This window comes from Aspergillus campestris (assembly GCF_002847485.1).
Source record: "Aspergillus campestris IBT 28561 chromosome Unknown P168scaffold_7, whole genome shotgun sequence".
NCBI classification, from domain to species: domain Eukaryota; kingdom Fungi; phylum Ascomycota; class Eurotiomycetes; order Eurotiales; family Aspergillaceae; genus Aspergillus; species Aspergillus campestris.
Genome location: NW_020194342.1, coordinates 198,775 through 212,195, shown reverse-complemented (window position 1 = coordinate 212,195; position 13,421 = coordinate 198,775). Strand labels below are relative to the sequence as shown.

At 52.2% G+C, this 13,421-nt stretch overlaps 5 protein-coding genes across 5 annotated transcripts; 3 read left to right on the top strand and 2 right to left on the bottom strand.

Moving 5' to 3' along the window:
* Positions 1-3,408: 3,408 nt before the first annotated feature.
* Positions 3,409-3,737, top strand: P168DRAFT_318976 (uncharacterized protein; the record flags this gene model as incomplete). Its single annotated transcript, XM_024840241.1, has 2 exons — positions 3,409-3,585; positions 3,648-3,737. The coding sequence occupies 2 exons, from the start codon at positions 3,409-3,411 to the stop codon at positions 3,735-3,737; spliced, it is 267 nt and encodes an 88-aa protein (XP_024692107.1).
* A 470-nt stretch (positions 3,738-4,207) lies between these two features.
* Positions 4,208-6,376, top strand: P168DRAFT_327575 (uncharacterized protein; the record flags this gene model as incomplete). Its single annotated transcript, XM_024841251.1, has 1 exon — positions 4,208-6,376. Exon 1 carries the CDS (start codon positions 4,331-4,333, stop codon positions 6,374-6,376), a length of 2,046 nt encoding a protein of 681 aa, XP_024692106.1. The 5' UTR covers positions 4,208-4,330.
* Positions 6,377-7,671: 1,295 nt separating this feature from the next.
* Positions 7,672-9,172, top strand: P168DRAFT_253969 (alpha-mannosyltransferase; the record flags this gene model as incomplete). Its single annotated transcript, XM_024834395.1, has 1 exon — positions 7,672-9,172. One exon carries the CDS (start codon positions 7,672-7,674, stop codon positions 9,142-9,144), a length of 1,473 nt encoding a protein of 490 aa, XP_024692105.1. The 3' UTR covers positions 9,145-9,172.
* Positions 9,173-9,242: 70 nt separating this feature from the next.
* On the bottom strand, positions 9,243-10,581 carry P168DRAFT_290674 (uncharacterized protein). The gene is made up of 3 exons (XM_024837269.1): positions 9,943-10,581; positions 9,752-9,873; positions 9,243-9,690 (listed from the first exon to the last, which is right to left on the bottom strand). The coding sequence occupies exons 1-3, from the start codon at positions 10,082-10,084 to the stop codon at positions 9,592-9,594; spliced, it is 363 nt and encodes a 120-aa protein (XP_024692104.1). The 5' UTR covers positions 10,085-10,581; the 3' UTR covers positions 9,243-9,591.
* A 459-nt stretch (positions 10,582-11,040) lies between these two features.
* Positions 11,041-13,075, bottom strand: P168DRAFT_237362 (cytochrome P450; the record flags this gene model as incomplete). The annotated part of the gene is made up of 7 exons (XM_024833556.1): positions 11,041-11,410; positions 11,467-11,738; positions 11,840-12,084; positions 12,147-12,298; positions 12,392-12,583; positions 12,667-12,799; positions 12,877-13,075. The coding sequence occupies 7 exons, from the start codon at positions 13,073-13,075 to the stop codon at positions 11,041-11,043; spliced, it is 1,563 nt and encodes a 520-aa protein (XP_024692103.1).
* Positions 13,076-13,421: the final 346 nt, after the last annotated feature.

Below are 13,421 nucleotides of genomic sequence, written 5' to 3'. Positions count from 1 at the left end.
CTATATCAGCCACTGTCATGGGAGTAGCGGATCCAGGGGCAACGGCGGCGCCAACCGCAGTTCCGTTAACAGCAATTGGTGCAACAAGACAGGTGATCCCCTCATGGTTAGAATTATGAACGACAGGAGAGAAAAAAGCCTACCGTTAGAATCAAATATTGGAAAAGACACATCCAAAGGACCCGACACGGATAAGCGAGACTCAGCCTTGTTGAAATTAGCCCACCTTTCCCACAACTATCAATCGAACATCATGATTGCTCTCATTCCCCAGCGTCAGCATCCGGGGTTCCATTCAGCCTCACAGACCGTGTGATCAAAGGAGAATTGATGTGTCAACGCTTTCGGGGCTCAAGCATAAAATGCTTCCGATAGGCCGAGCACAATGGTTCTGGTTTCCTGCCAATGTGGGGATGCCGATCGATGGTGGAAATACAGGGAGTGGTTGGGATCCTTCCAAAGAATCCAATATCCATCGATATTATTATGCCTGTAAGATGGTCCCCACGGCGCTAGCAATGCAGCTGCAGTTGTCCTTTCCCACGTCTCCTTCTCGTGAGGTGGCATGAGACTTTTGTCATGAGCATGCATGAGGATACCTGGGTGAGATGCTGATGGGGATTCCCCCACCCTCCTTCAGGCCCGTTTGGTCTAATGGCTTTTACTCTTTGCAAGAGTAAAGTCAATATATGTCTGTCGGCAGCCTCGAGCTCTTGAAACAGTACCCTACTCATTTAGGCTTTGGGCCATCTACCCGAACTATCCGGCTTACCATGTTGATTGCTTTTCCACGGTTATGTTCCGGTGGCTGCAGATCCTGGGCAGGTTCCATTTTGTCTGTTTCAGGCCCTAGCCAATCAACGGAAGTACGAATGAGCTGTACCAGATCTGCAAGGAGACGCTACTTTCAGTCTTTGGTCGATTTAGACTTTTCAGAGGTCCAGTAAGCTTGCTCACATTCTGACCATCGATCCTGCCAACGTGATACTACCCACAATATACCATTTCAAACGTTGTTGCATGAGCAGCGGATGCTGGTTGGACGGGTCCTATTTGAATTCCGCATCTTTTTCAAGTTCTGGATATGCTCCATATGAACCGCTCAATATTCGCAGTGAACCCGTTACCTGTTGTGAGGGACATATACTCCCGACGTCTTGGTTTCGATTGGCGATGAGACATTTCTTGAACCAGGAGCAAGAAATACGTAAATCTGAAGCCTAAGGCCTCCTATGTGATGCTGAAGAATACCTGCTGCGTTGGCACTGATCACTCGACTCGTCCAATCGCTGATGTGTGCCTGCGCCAACCGGTGACTAGTCATATCATCCAGATTCCCATACCATAACTGTTGTGCACTAATGACCTTTCCCCGGAGAAGGGGCTGCAGCCCAGTGGCGCCTAGGCCTAGCGGGAACTCCGCTTTGGGACTGGCTTACCCCGTATGGAAAGACTTCGTGGTTCACCCTGGCAATCTATCGAGTCGGCCTCAGGTTCCTCCTGGATATTTTTCCCGTGATGGCGGAGGTGCCTCAACGAGCCGGGAGATTTGCCGCAGCCGTGCTGAAACCCCTAGCCCACCTGAACTGCCCGATAATTCAGATTTCAGTATACTTACCGCCTCTGCCCCTGCGAAAGCGCGTAAATAACGCTCTCTTCAGCACTGGTGACTTACTGTCTGATTGGCTAGGCGGTTCAGCTGCTCTCTCTCCCGGCTTATGTGCACCACTGTAGCTTGGCAGGGGCACATATGGTAGGGTAGGACAGGGCATCATCCCATGGCGTTGAGTTCTAAATCTGACTGCGGATTGTGGCCAAACAACGGACATCGGCAAGCTCTTGGCCTCCAATAAACGATTAGCGACCTAGGAGACCAAACAGGGAGACAACGGTTACACAGTATGGGACTTCATACGTCATGGGACATATGATTTGATGACTGATGAGATGTAACAGAGGAGTCGACGTTGACTGTTGCTGTCCAACCAGTGGACCAGCGACTTCGGAGGGCATATTCGAACATCAAACCCATGGATAATATTCGCCTAAAGGGGGCTCATCTAGCGCCAATTTTGGCTGGAACAAAAATTGTGGATTCTTTGAACTCTACAGAATGATTGGCTTTTCGTTCTCAGCCTCAGTATGTTGTTGCTTCTCCGATCAGCTCCGAAATGCCAACGTCCGGAAATATGTCGTTTGGAATTATCAACACGAGCACGAGGGTCAACAGCTAGATGCCTAGAGCATTTGTGACGTATGGAATGTCATGGATACACAGCCAACCAGCCAGCCTGCTGGATTGGACAGTTTTACCCATTTTAGGTAACCGGTCGCTCCCCGGGATCTATGGGATTTGACATACCACCTGCACGAATCAATCAAAAATGGAAGCTGGGACTCCTCGTGGATGGGAGACCCGTTGGGAAATGCATCACAGTGATTAATTTTTCAATAGAACCAATCTCTGTGCATGGTGCCAGGAGGCCGCTACTTTTAATGGAAAGCTTCTGTCCGTGGTCTGTATTGAAATTCCTTGGGCGTGACCATCCACCTCCGGACTCGGTAAACCAGGCGTGATATCACAAAAAGAGGACTCGGGAACCAGCCTCAATATGAATGGGCCCACAAGGCAATAGAGTCGGGTCAATACCCTATTGTGCTGGCACTAATGACATTCTTGCGGAGATACCACCAGCTGCTACCCGATTACTGCAAAGTAAGCTGACTCAAATCCATGCATCTTACATTCTTGCAGAAACTCGTTTCTGGATGGTCTTGGCATGTTGAGTTCTCAAAGGCCGTGGATCGCCGTACGAATATCTTGGTCTGATGTCACCCTAAGCTCCCCTGTATGTCTGCATCTCCGCAGACTGGAACACATGAGTCGGGACGCCTAAAGCCCGGTGAATGGTCCAAACATTCTAGGAGCACGTTCAGGAGACTGAGTGGCTGGAATGTCTCTGGCGCTACTGCAGCGACTCGCTACCGTTGCTGTATCGAAAACACTGCCTAGTGGATCTATAGAGAGCCATACCCCATAGAACACAGACGGCAAGCAAACCTCGCACTGTGTCTCCAGACCACTTCCCCACTCTCGAAAGAAGGGAATTCCCCGGATTGGCCCGCGAGGAAGGGCTTCAAAGCGTTGGATATCACATTGGTCGCCTTATCTATTTTATTGGTTTTTATTTCCTTTTTTCATTGTAACACCTTCATGTCCAGGAGGACGAGGAATGCCAGTTCTGTCAGGCCGCTCTGACCAACAAAGGTATAAATACGTCGAAGTATCCCCCCCCACAGAATCCCATCTTCCATCCTCATCAACAGCAAGCCTCCGAACAATCTACAACTCCAATCAAAACAGAACTCTTCTTTTCAATCCCACAACACCAACCCAACTCTTCCAAAATGAAGCTCATCGCTATCGTCTGCACCCTCATGGCCGCTGCCGCCGTCAGCGCTTCCACCATCGAGGCCCGTGACACCTGCGGTGCCGGCTACGGCGGTGATCAGCGCCGCACCAACAGCCCTTGTGCCGCCTCCAACGGCGATAGGCACTTCTGCGGTTGCGATCGCACCGGCGTTGTATGACCACGCTCCCCTGTTTGAGACATACGCGCTGTTTACTGATATCTCTCTACGAACAGGTCGAGTGCAAGGGCGGCAAGTGGACTGAGGTCAAGGACTGCGGCCGCGGCACCTGCCACGGTGGCAACCAGGGCGCTGCCCAGTGCTAGAGCGAGAACGGCGCGCGTCTTGCCAATTGAGTTGGACCGGTATGTCTCTTTCTCCACCTTCTCTCGGGATCATCTAGAATAACGGGGGTGCTGACTTGACGTTCGCGGATAGGTCCCGTACATATGGCCACTGGGGAAAAGTAGTTGGGAAGATTCAACATCGGACCAATTGACTGGCTTTTTGGCGGAAATTGATCCAAAACTGAGGCTTGGACTACTATGTTACTCGTCATTCTTTGATCCTTCTATAGTGTGCATATATATACAGTGCTGTTTGCTTGATCTCTGCCTTGAATGCCATGTAGATCGTAGTGACACTATTCCCGATGTGGAGTGATTGCCTATCCAGGCTGGTGTTGACATTCCATATCCGGCTTAGCATGGTTCCCCGGGCCAACCTTATATGTACCTGATTTCAAGCTTCCCTCCATCTCTCATTCCATATATGCCATGTTGACTACATCCCAAAACACCCCACTTTTTGGATCACTTTGCTTTGTTTTTCGTTGGGGATATCGTCCGTTCAAGTCCTCCCAAACTGCTGTTCGGCTTTTTGATGCAGTAGTCAAGATTTTACCCTTGACTACAACAATATGCCTCGTGGGTCACTGGAAAGTCTGCCCCCCGAAACATTGATACAGATATTGGAGTTGCTGAACTATGAGCATCCACCAAGCCTGTTGGCTGTCGCCTGTACCAGCAAGCATTGCTATTCGCTTGCCACTCCGCTGCTCTTCCGGACAATAAAAATCATTTATGGCGGGCCTCGAAAGTTGAGTATCGATGTACAGGGATACACCGAGATGCTGTCACGGTCCGCAGGCTTTCGATACGTTCGTCGTCTCCTGATCTATAGCAATGACGGTGACCATGACGGTGGCCATGACGGTGACCATGACGGTGACCATGACGACGACTGGGAACATGACTATCAATGGAAACGACCGAAAACATCGCGTGTAGAACGTGGTGAAAGTGAAGCGTCGATATTTGAACCACACGATGGCCGGATGCGTTGGTACAGTGACAACGTGCAGCCCATCCGGGACGTCAACAAGCTGAATAAAGACTGGAACTCACTGGCCACTTTTTTGAAGATGCTGCCAGGTCTGACAGATCTGGTATATGAATGCAGCGAGTTGCTTCCCCCTTGTGTTCTAGGCGCTCTTCATCATTGCCGCCCACAATGTCGGCTCCATGTTGACCTTTCGAACCTCCCCTGTCTATATGGACATCCGGTCCATAGCTATGAACTCGAACTTCTACGTTCCGTGTGTCTTTACTCTATCATGATCAATTTCGAGGAAGACAGTCATCATGATTCGGATGGAATTACCAGTCATCATGCAGATGCAGTCCAACAACTGGTGGCGGGCGTGGCACCCAATCTGAGGGAAGTCTATATGTTTTTGGATCACACAGTGGGCGACTATGCTATACAAAACGCTCTAAATTTTCGAAAAGAGCTTGATCTTAAGCTCAAGGGACAAATGCTCTCGCAGCGAGGACTTGTCTGCCTGCAATTCGATAATGACCATGCACAACTCACCAAAGACTGGATGAAGTATTGGGCCGTCGGCACTGACTTTTCCTCATTGAAGATATTAAAGCTTTGGTCGGATGTCGAGGAGGAAATGTGGAAATATCTTATTGTTAATCACAACTTTAGCTCACTCCACACGCTGCTTTTGACCATGCCGTCGGCCTTCAGCCCCCGGGTATCTGGAAGATACTATGATACAGTTGCTCGTTTTCTCCTGAGCCTTCCCCCACTGTCGAGTCTCACATTATGCAACTGGAAACATGACTTGCCATTGGATGCAGTCATCCCCTATCACGGGCCTAACCTGCGTAAGCTTTCTGTCTCGCCATTTGATGATGAAAGCTTGACACTGGTGAACGTTAAGCGAATATCCACGTCCTGTCCTCTGCTTGAAGAGTTGAAGCTCCCGCTCCGCAGATCCAAGGGCGATTCCACGGAAGTGATGGCCTATCAAGCTCTGGGCTCGCTCCCTTCACTGCGATCTCTCGACCTGACCCTCAACGCGTCTAACCGAAGCGTCCTAGATTCAGGGGTGAGCTCCGACGGAGAGGCCATAATCCCGGACAATCCCACCTTCGACGAATTTGACCGGGCATTCTTCACAGGCGACCAATTTTCCCGCCCGGAGATGCACTACCACGGCATCCCGCGCTTTCCCCGAAATGGCCACATCCGAGACGCTCTGATCAACAGCGCCCTAGACCGGACGCTCGCGCGTGACATCTTCCGTGCTGTATCTTCTGGGAAAAAGTCTTCCTCAATGACGCTAGAGAGGTTGTCCCTGACTGTGGAAGGTGGAGGCGACTTGGGCGGCGACTCGCAACTCTTAGCGGGCTTAATCCTGATGGTCGACCACCTCAATCGTCCGTTTACAGTCGAGCGTAATCCGCGCGATGATCGTCGCGATCACTTGACTATCAGAAGGCACAAACACACTAACCATAGCGGCATCTACAGTACCGGCGCGAAAATCGACCCCTACGAAGACATTTTCTGCCGCATCTGGCCCGTCAGCCAGCACGATCACGAGCAATGGTGGACGAGGTGGCACAGCTTCCCTTTGGTGGAGCTGCCTACATCAGGATCTGATTCTTAAGCCATGGTTCAATACACATAGCCGCACTGAGGTAGAATAATTTCATCAAAGATCTGCTGAAATTGCCGTCCACCGTCCTTCTCGGTCTCTCATCCTTGGAATTACAGAAACTGTTCCTAGTTAAACCCAATTTCCTTCCACATATAGGTCTCTCCAATTTCGTTTCATGGGACCAACCAACAGTCCCTGTCTGCAACCGCAACGATAGTCCCGTGAACATACCCTCCTCCTGATAGGAGCTCGCACAGTAGGAGCTCGGATTATCTTGGTGATCTCCGGTTTTCAATGCCCTAGCCGTTTCCCTACAATTCTTTCGCGGGCGGATTGTTCGTCCCTTGATGCAATGGTGCACTAGACCCTGATAAAAACAAGCCCGAATTCCAGATTTAGATCCCCACGTCCTCAATCGCTGTTGCCAACGTGGTTGGTATGAGTGTGTAACAAGTTCTACCGGCCAGATCAGCCAGCAGAGGCTCACTTAACACCGGGAACAATCATCAATTCTTAGTCTCCTGGGAAGTAATAATGGCCTCACACTGTCTCAATGGTGCAGTCTATCATTCAGGGTTCTAGATAGGCCGGCGCTCGGGGATGATAGGATGCGACTTGTCCCGCCTGTATTTTCTCCTGCGCAGGCTCATCCTGCCGTTCTTGGCCTTGGGTCCCTATGCGTCCTGTCGAGTCCTAGGTATGGTTCAATTGACCAGGCGATGGATCGACGATGATCACGACTGGAATCAGCACGGAAGTATAGCAGACATTGATATGGGGCTAAACTGGTTTGGGTAACGGACTTTCCACGTGGTTCGATTCCTACTTTAATCATGTTTATTTCTACTTTTCCACCCTTTTCTCGTCAAGTTCTATCCAATTCCTGTACATCTCTATTCAGGAAGATATCAGTCCCACCAGGTCTGATGCCCAACGGTAGAAAGACCGATTCTGCCAGCGCCAACCGCCTTCCGGGGGGCGAATTTCGGCTTCCCGTCATCAAGATGGCCGACTTCTTTCCATCTCCTGATCACCGTTACCCCCTGATATCTCCGCAGTCCACTGCATTTGGTTCTTCTTCCATTTTCTCAGCGTTGTCTCTCTTTTCTTGTCAGTCGCAAACCCGTCGACAAGTCCGGAACTTGAACAGGAACGGATCTCCTGCCTACTCCCCCCAGTCGCCATCCGCCTGCCATGTCAACGTGCTGTTGAGGAGGACCGTCTTTCATATTTCTAGACCTATCGGAGGTCATTCAAATACCAGATACCATTCCTCACACTTTAATACCCTCTAAACCGCCGATATGGTTGTCTTTCGATCGAATAAATTGCGCAACATCTTCTATGCGGTCACCGCATTGATCGTGGTCTGCACCATTTACCTCAATTGGACGCCAACTCCGGCCTCCGTTGTCCCCGTCACGGTTTTCGAAGTCCCGTTAAACGAACGACAGGCGGCTTTTTGGAAGGCCTTCAAGCCCATCCTTGAATCGCACGCGCCCGGTACCTCCGAGCCAACACTCCGGGAACCCGCCCCCGCCCAGTACTTCAATGCCTCAACAACCGAACCCCGACCCGACCTCGTCACCCTCAGCGATGGCGATCTCCACGCGATGGAGGAGGCCCATGCCAAATACCTCCACGAAGTGAGCACGTCGAGTCGGCTGCGCCCGGTGCATTCGGCCGGTACACGGGGCTTGGTGACAACGGCGGGACAGACCTATCTGCCTGTGTTCATGGCGGCTCTCCGGATGCTACGCCGCACGGGGTCGACGCTGCCGGTCGAGGTGTATATGAGGGACGGGGGCGAATACGAGAAGCACATCTGCGAACATATCCTTCCCACCATGGGCGCACGCTGCCTCATCCTGTCCGACGTCATGAGCAAGGCCGCCATCGAATACTACCAACTGAAGGTCTTTGCTGTCCTGTTCTCGTCCTTTGAGGAGGTCATCTGGATGGATGCGGATTGCTTTGCGCTAGACAAGCCGGAGATCCTGTTCAACAATGAACCCTTCAAGTCGAAAGGGCTAGTTACCTGGCCTGACTTCTGGACGTCGTCCGTGTCGCCCCAGTACTACAAGATCTCCGGCCAACCGGTTCCTCCCATGACGGAGCGACAGTCGACGGAGACGGGTGTCTTCCTCGTCTCCAAGAAGACCCACTGGAACACGTTACTCCTGGCGGCGTATTACAACTTCTACGGCCCATCGCATTACTTCCGACTCCTGTCGCAAGGCGGCCCGAGCGACGGCGACAAGGAAACGTTGCTCCACGCCGCCTCCGCCGTGGGGAAACCGTTCTACGCCGTGAGTGAACGCGTACAGGCCATCGGGCACGACAAGGAGGGCGAGATCTCGGCCTCCGCCATGGCGCAGGCCGACCCCCTGGCCGACCACGCCCTGACCAGCGAGGGCAAATGGCGGGTCCAGGATCCGGCCGTCGCCAACCCCCCGCGGGTGTTCTTCATCCACGCCAACTACCCCAAGTTCAACCCTGGCGAGGACGTCTTCGGGACGTCCTTCGAGACGACCCCTACGATCAAGCCGGATGGCAGCGAGGGCCGGGCGTGGACGGCGCCGGCGGACGTGTTGACGCGGTTCGGATCCGACGCGGAGCGGTCGTACTGGGAGGAGATCAAGTGGGTCAGCTGCAACAAGGACATCGACTTCAAGGCTTGGAAAGGGAAGGGCGACGTCTGCAGGAATGTGGAACACTACTGGCAGAGTGTATTTGCGGAGCCGCACGACGACGATCCTAAGTTCGTGGCTGGTTGAGATCTCTCACACTTTACGTTTGAGCCTTTGGTACCTGGGAGATCTGCCTACGACCTGCCTGGACACCACTGGATTTGGACCTAAATCTGGGCCTGGATCTCAACTTGGACCTAACTTGGACCTAACTTGGACATCCGTGCATGACATCTTGTTACGAGCAACGACTACTGAATAACCCGCTGTACCTAATCATCCCCCGACTTCTTATGTATATAATAATCAGACGAAGCAGAACATAGCAGACCAAAATCATTCAACATATCAATTCATTCATGAACCCGGAATGGAAAACAGCACATAGTACCCTATAATACATGCTAAACCTGGCACAGCCAATCAACCAATCAATCAATCAATCACCATAACCCAAACTCCCATCCTGTTCACATTTGTTCGTATTATGCAACCGTTTCATATCGACATCTTGTTTTAGGAAATGCAAGACCTTTACGCGACGCCCTTCTTCTTCAAGATCTCCTGCTCCTCTTGCTGGATCTCCTTGTCGATCTTGGCGCCCTTGGAGGGCTCGTGGCCGTGCAATACCGCCTAAGAAATCATCAGTCACATGCACATGTCAAAGAATGAGAGAGAGATGGTTAGAGCATACCGGCTTGGTGGGATCCTGCTTGCTCAGCTCCGCCTCGGGATCATACTCCCGGTTGTGGTGATGGCTGGGGTCGTCCTTGCGCTCCTGCGCGTTGAGTCTGTTGGCGATGGAGCGTCCGTCCTCTGCGTTTCGTTAGTTATCTCTTCCCTGGATCCATATGGGTTATGGGCGGTGGATGGGTGGTGACATACTCGAGTCAAGGTTCTTGTGGCTGTGGGGCACACCCTCCTTGTAGGGCTCATGTTGCTGCTGAGCCTCGGCGCGAGAAATGTTACGCTGGTCACCGGCGACGTAGAGGTTGCCGGCTCCGACATTGGAGTGCGTCTGCGACATTGTGGTGGTTGTTGTGGTGGTGTTTGGTGAGGAGAAGTAGTGGATGAGGAAGGAGAGAATGTTGATAGTAGAGAGAGTTTGGTGAGATGGATTGGATATGGATGGGTGTCCAACGACGACGATATCGTCTCGCTTTATGTTGGCTTACACGCCCATGACATCATATCCTGGGTGGGTTGGTCCAAGTCGCTGAGATCATAGAGTGGGTCCGCACACAACCTGGTAGTGGTCGTTCCTTCTAGTGCTTCCACTGTGGAAGCTTGGAAGGGCTGGTAGATTGTGGATGGGGAGTGGATGGGCTTGTGTCATGGTTTCCATTTTTGATGCTGGTTTGACTGGGGTTGAGGCTGTTGATCTTGATTTGGCGTAGGGGTTATGATATCATGGATTTTGACTTCGTTTTCTTTCTCTGCTTTTCTTTTCGTTATGCTTCTTGTGTGTTCTTTTGGTTCTGTTCATTGTTATTCTGTTCTTTTCATGCTGCTTCTCTAATCTTCGGTCTTTTTCTTCTTCGCTTGGTGCTGTATCTACTGGGCATAAGGGTTGGTGGTATCACGTGCTCGACGTGATTATTGACAACATTGAGATCAATCAGTCTAGATTTACAATGAGTGAGGACCTTTTAGGATGATATCTCGCATCATATCTTCTGAGGCTGTTATGGCATATTGATTGACACCAGACAGCAAGCCATCACCCATACATAGGTACTCGAAAGACATATTTTCCAACTCCGGGTTGGTCATAGTTATCACACCTCTAATAGATAGATTCCTTTATTGTAGAGCTATCATAGTAAACATCGGATATACGTAATTTTATGACCTAGGATAAAGACCAATATCAAACCAGGTATATACAAGTCCGAGATGAGAGAAATCCTCCAAAAGAAACTCATTCACTTCCCATGATGACACCATCTTCACAATCAACCACCCATCTCTATCCACCCCATACTAAACTTTTTCAATCTCCTTCGCATGACTCTCCTCCCACGGATGCTCAGCCTCCACAGTCCGAATCAGTGTCTCATGCGCCTCACTCCGCGGCCGCACCCGCAACTGAAACGGCTCCGGGTGGCTCACCACGCCTGGTAGGAACCCCGTCTCCTCGCCTGTCCCCTCTAACTTGCTAACATTGAACACGGCCAGCGACTGAACAATGCTCAGAAAAATGGTATTATCGGCGAGCAGCTTCCCTGGACAAATGCGTCGACCGAACCCGAAGGACAGCGTATGCGGATTCAGCTCGGGAGTCGGGCCCAGGAAGCGCTCTGGTCGGAATTCCATAGGGTCGGGGTAAACGGCTGGGTCGTGCGTCATGGCCCTGGTTTACGGTGTCAGCATTGTCATATTTGTTATGATGAGCGGAGGAGGAATAACCAGATGTTGGGCAGGATCAGCGACCCCTTCGGGATCCGATACCCCGAGTACATGTCGTCTTGGATACACGCGTGCGGGAGAGCCATGGGCGCCACGGGGTGCCAGCGGAGAGTCTCTTTGACGAGCGCGTCGATGTACGGTAGCTTCTCGCGGTCGGCGTAGGTGGGTAGGCGGTGCACGCCTACCACCCGGTCGATCTCTTCCTGGGCCTTGCGTTGCGCGTCTGGGTTGCGCGCTATGGCGAGGAAGAAACAGGCGAGAGAGGAGACGGTCTAGGTTGCATCGCCGTCATTAGTGCCGTGTTTCCCTGGCTGCGGATGCATGGATGCATAGTTGGACAGTGGAGGGAATGGACATGGTCTGAGGGACATACCGTGTCGGCGCCACCCAGGTATAACGATGCAGCCGTCCACTTCGCGACTCGCTCGTCCTCTGCTGTCCACTGACCAGAGTCCTCTTCCAGCAAGCTGGCCACATACGAGGGGGCGTATGTCCCCCGGCTCATTTGCTCCTCCACGAACCGGTAGGGCCTTTCGATGGTGTTGAGGAGTGTCTTTCGCCATGCTGCCGCCGTCTTTTTGAACCCGGTGCCTGGAAGCCAGCCGGGAAGGTGTTTCACTAGTTGCACGATTGGTATCGTTATTATCTTCATCCTGTCGGGCGAGGGTGGGCTGTCTTACGCCAGGGGATCGTATCCACCAACCATACCCCGGGCGTTGCCGCCATGGAAAACTCCTCCATGGCATCGTTGGCCATATCGACGAGCGGATCGCGACCGTGTGGCTCGATCGTATACCCGTATGCGATTTTCAGGATCACCGCTCCCGCTTCTCTGGTAGCCGTCAATATGAGTTCGCCAGATCCTACCCTTACTCATACGCGGGAATAGAAAAGCGATAGGACCAAGAAATGGATGAGATCATACGTCCGAATATGTTGCACCAGATCATCCGGGCGATCAAGAACCCGCAGCAGAAACCGGCGGATCTCGACCTCCTGCAGCGGGTTAAAGCGCGCAGCGGTCGCTTTGGACCCCAGCACCCGGTGTATCACCTTGCGGTAGGTGCGGAAGCTGTCCGAGTAGGGTTGCATGCCAGTTATATCGTCCCAGCCGATCCTATTTTACATGTTATGTCCCGGTTACTAACTATACGGGTCGAATAGAGAGACCAGTGCGATAGGGATGGGTGGGAGACGGACAGTTCGCCGGCAAACGTCATGCGCGGCCGCGATGAGTAGATGGCTGAGCGCTTTTCCATTAGATCGAAGGCGGTTCGGGCGTCGTTGATGATGACGATCGTCTGGCCGAGGATGGTAATGGAGCTGATGGGGCCTATTCAATCATTGTTGGTGGTTGACTCGAATGGCTGTTTTGTGACGAGGCAACAAGCATGCTGGGGTGGACTCTACCGTATGACTCCTTGAACTTGGCCCAATGCTCCCAATCCTTCGTCCCCGGCGGCGGCAGATCCCCCAGGTTGCCGATGAGGAACTTGCCCTTGGGTCCCGGGGGCAGGGGGGTCCGGTTCGTTCGAGACGACAGCAGCTGCTTCAGGACATACAGCACTGCGAGTCCTAGAAGGACGCTGGCCAGACTGGTGATGCCCATGGTGGCGGTACTTGATATTTTACTGGGGGGATAACGAAACCAATGGCCGACAATATTCAGCATCAGACAAGAAAAGGACCAGGTTTTTCTTATTAACAGAATCCAGGCCCGCTGGAGAAACACTTCGCTCCTCGGCTGATTAGGTTCCTTGATTTGATCGCCAGACCCTCGGGGCAGCGTTTGACCCACGCAGGGAAGGGGGACAGCTATCTACCCACCGTGAAGCGGGGACGGGACGTTCTCCGTCCCATCCGGATGCTTGGTCCCCGTGCAATGTGGGGTCATGTCCAACGTTCAAGCGATGACAGGTCTATGGAGCCAATGGTGCAGTTGGACGGGCGTGACG

Bases quoted from the DNA above. Each gene is read 5' to 3' on its own strand.
- P168DRAFT_290674 (XM_024837269.1), bottom strand. From the start codon at position 10,084: ATGTCGCAGACGCACTCCAATGTCGGAGCCGGCAACCTCTACGTCGCC. The intron at 9,874-9,942 runs GTATGTCACCAC...AACGAAACGCAG, and splicing joins CCACAAGAACCTTGACTCGA to AGGACGGACGCTCCATCGCC. The intron at 9,691-9,751 runs GTATGCTCTAAC...ATGATTTCTTAG, and splicing joins AGCAGGATCCCACCAAGCCG to GCGGTATTGCACGGCCACGA.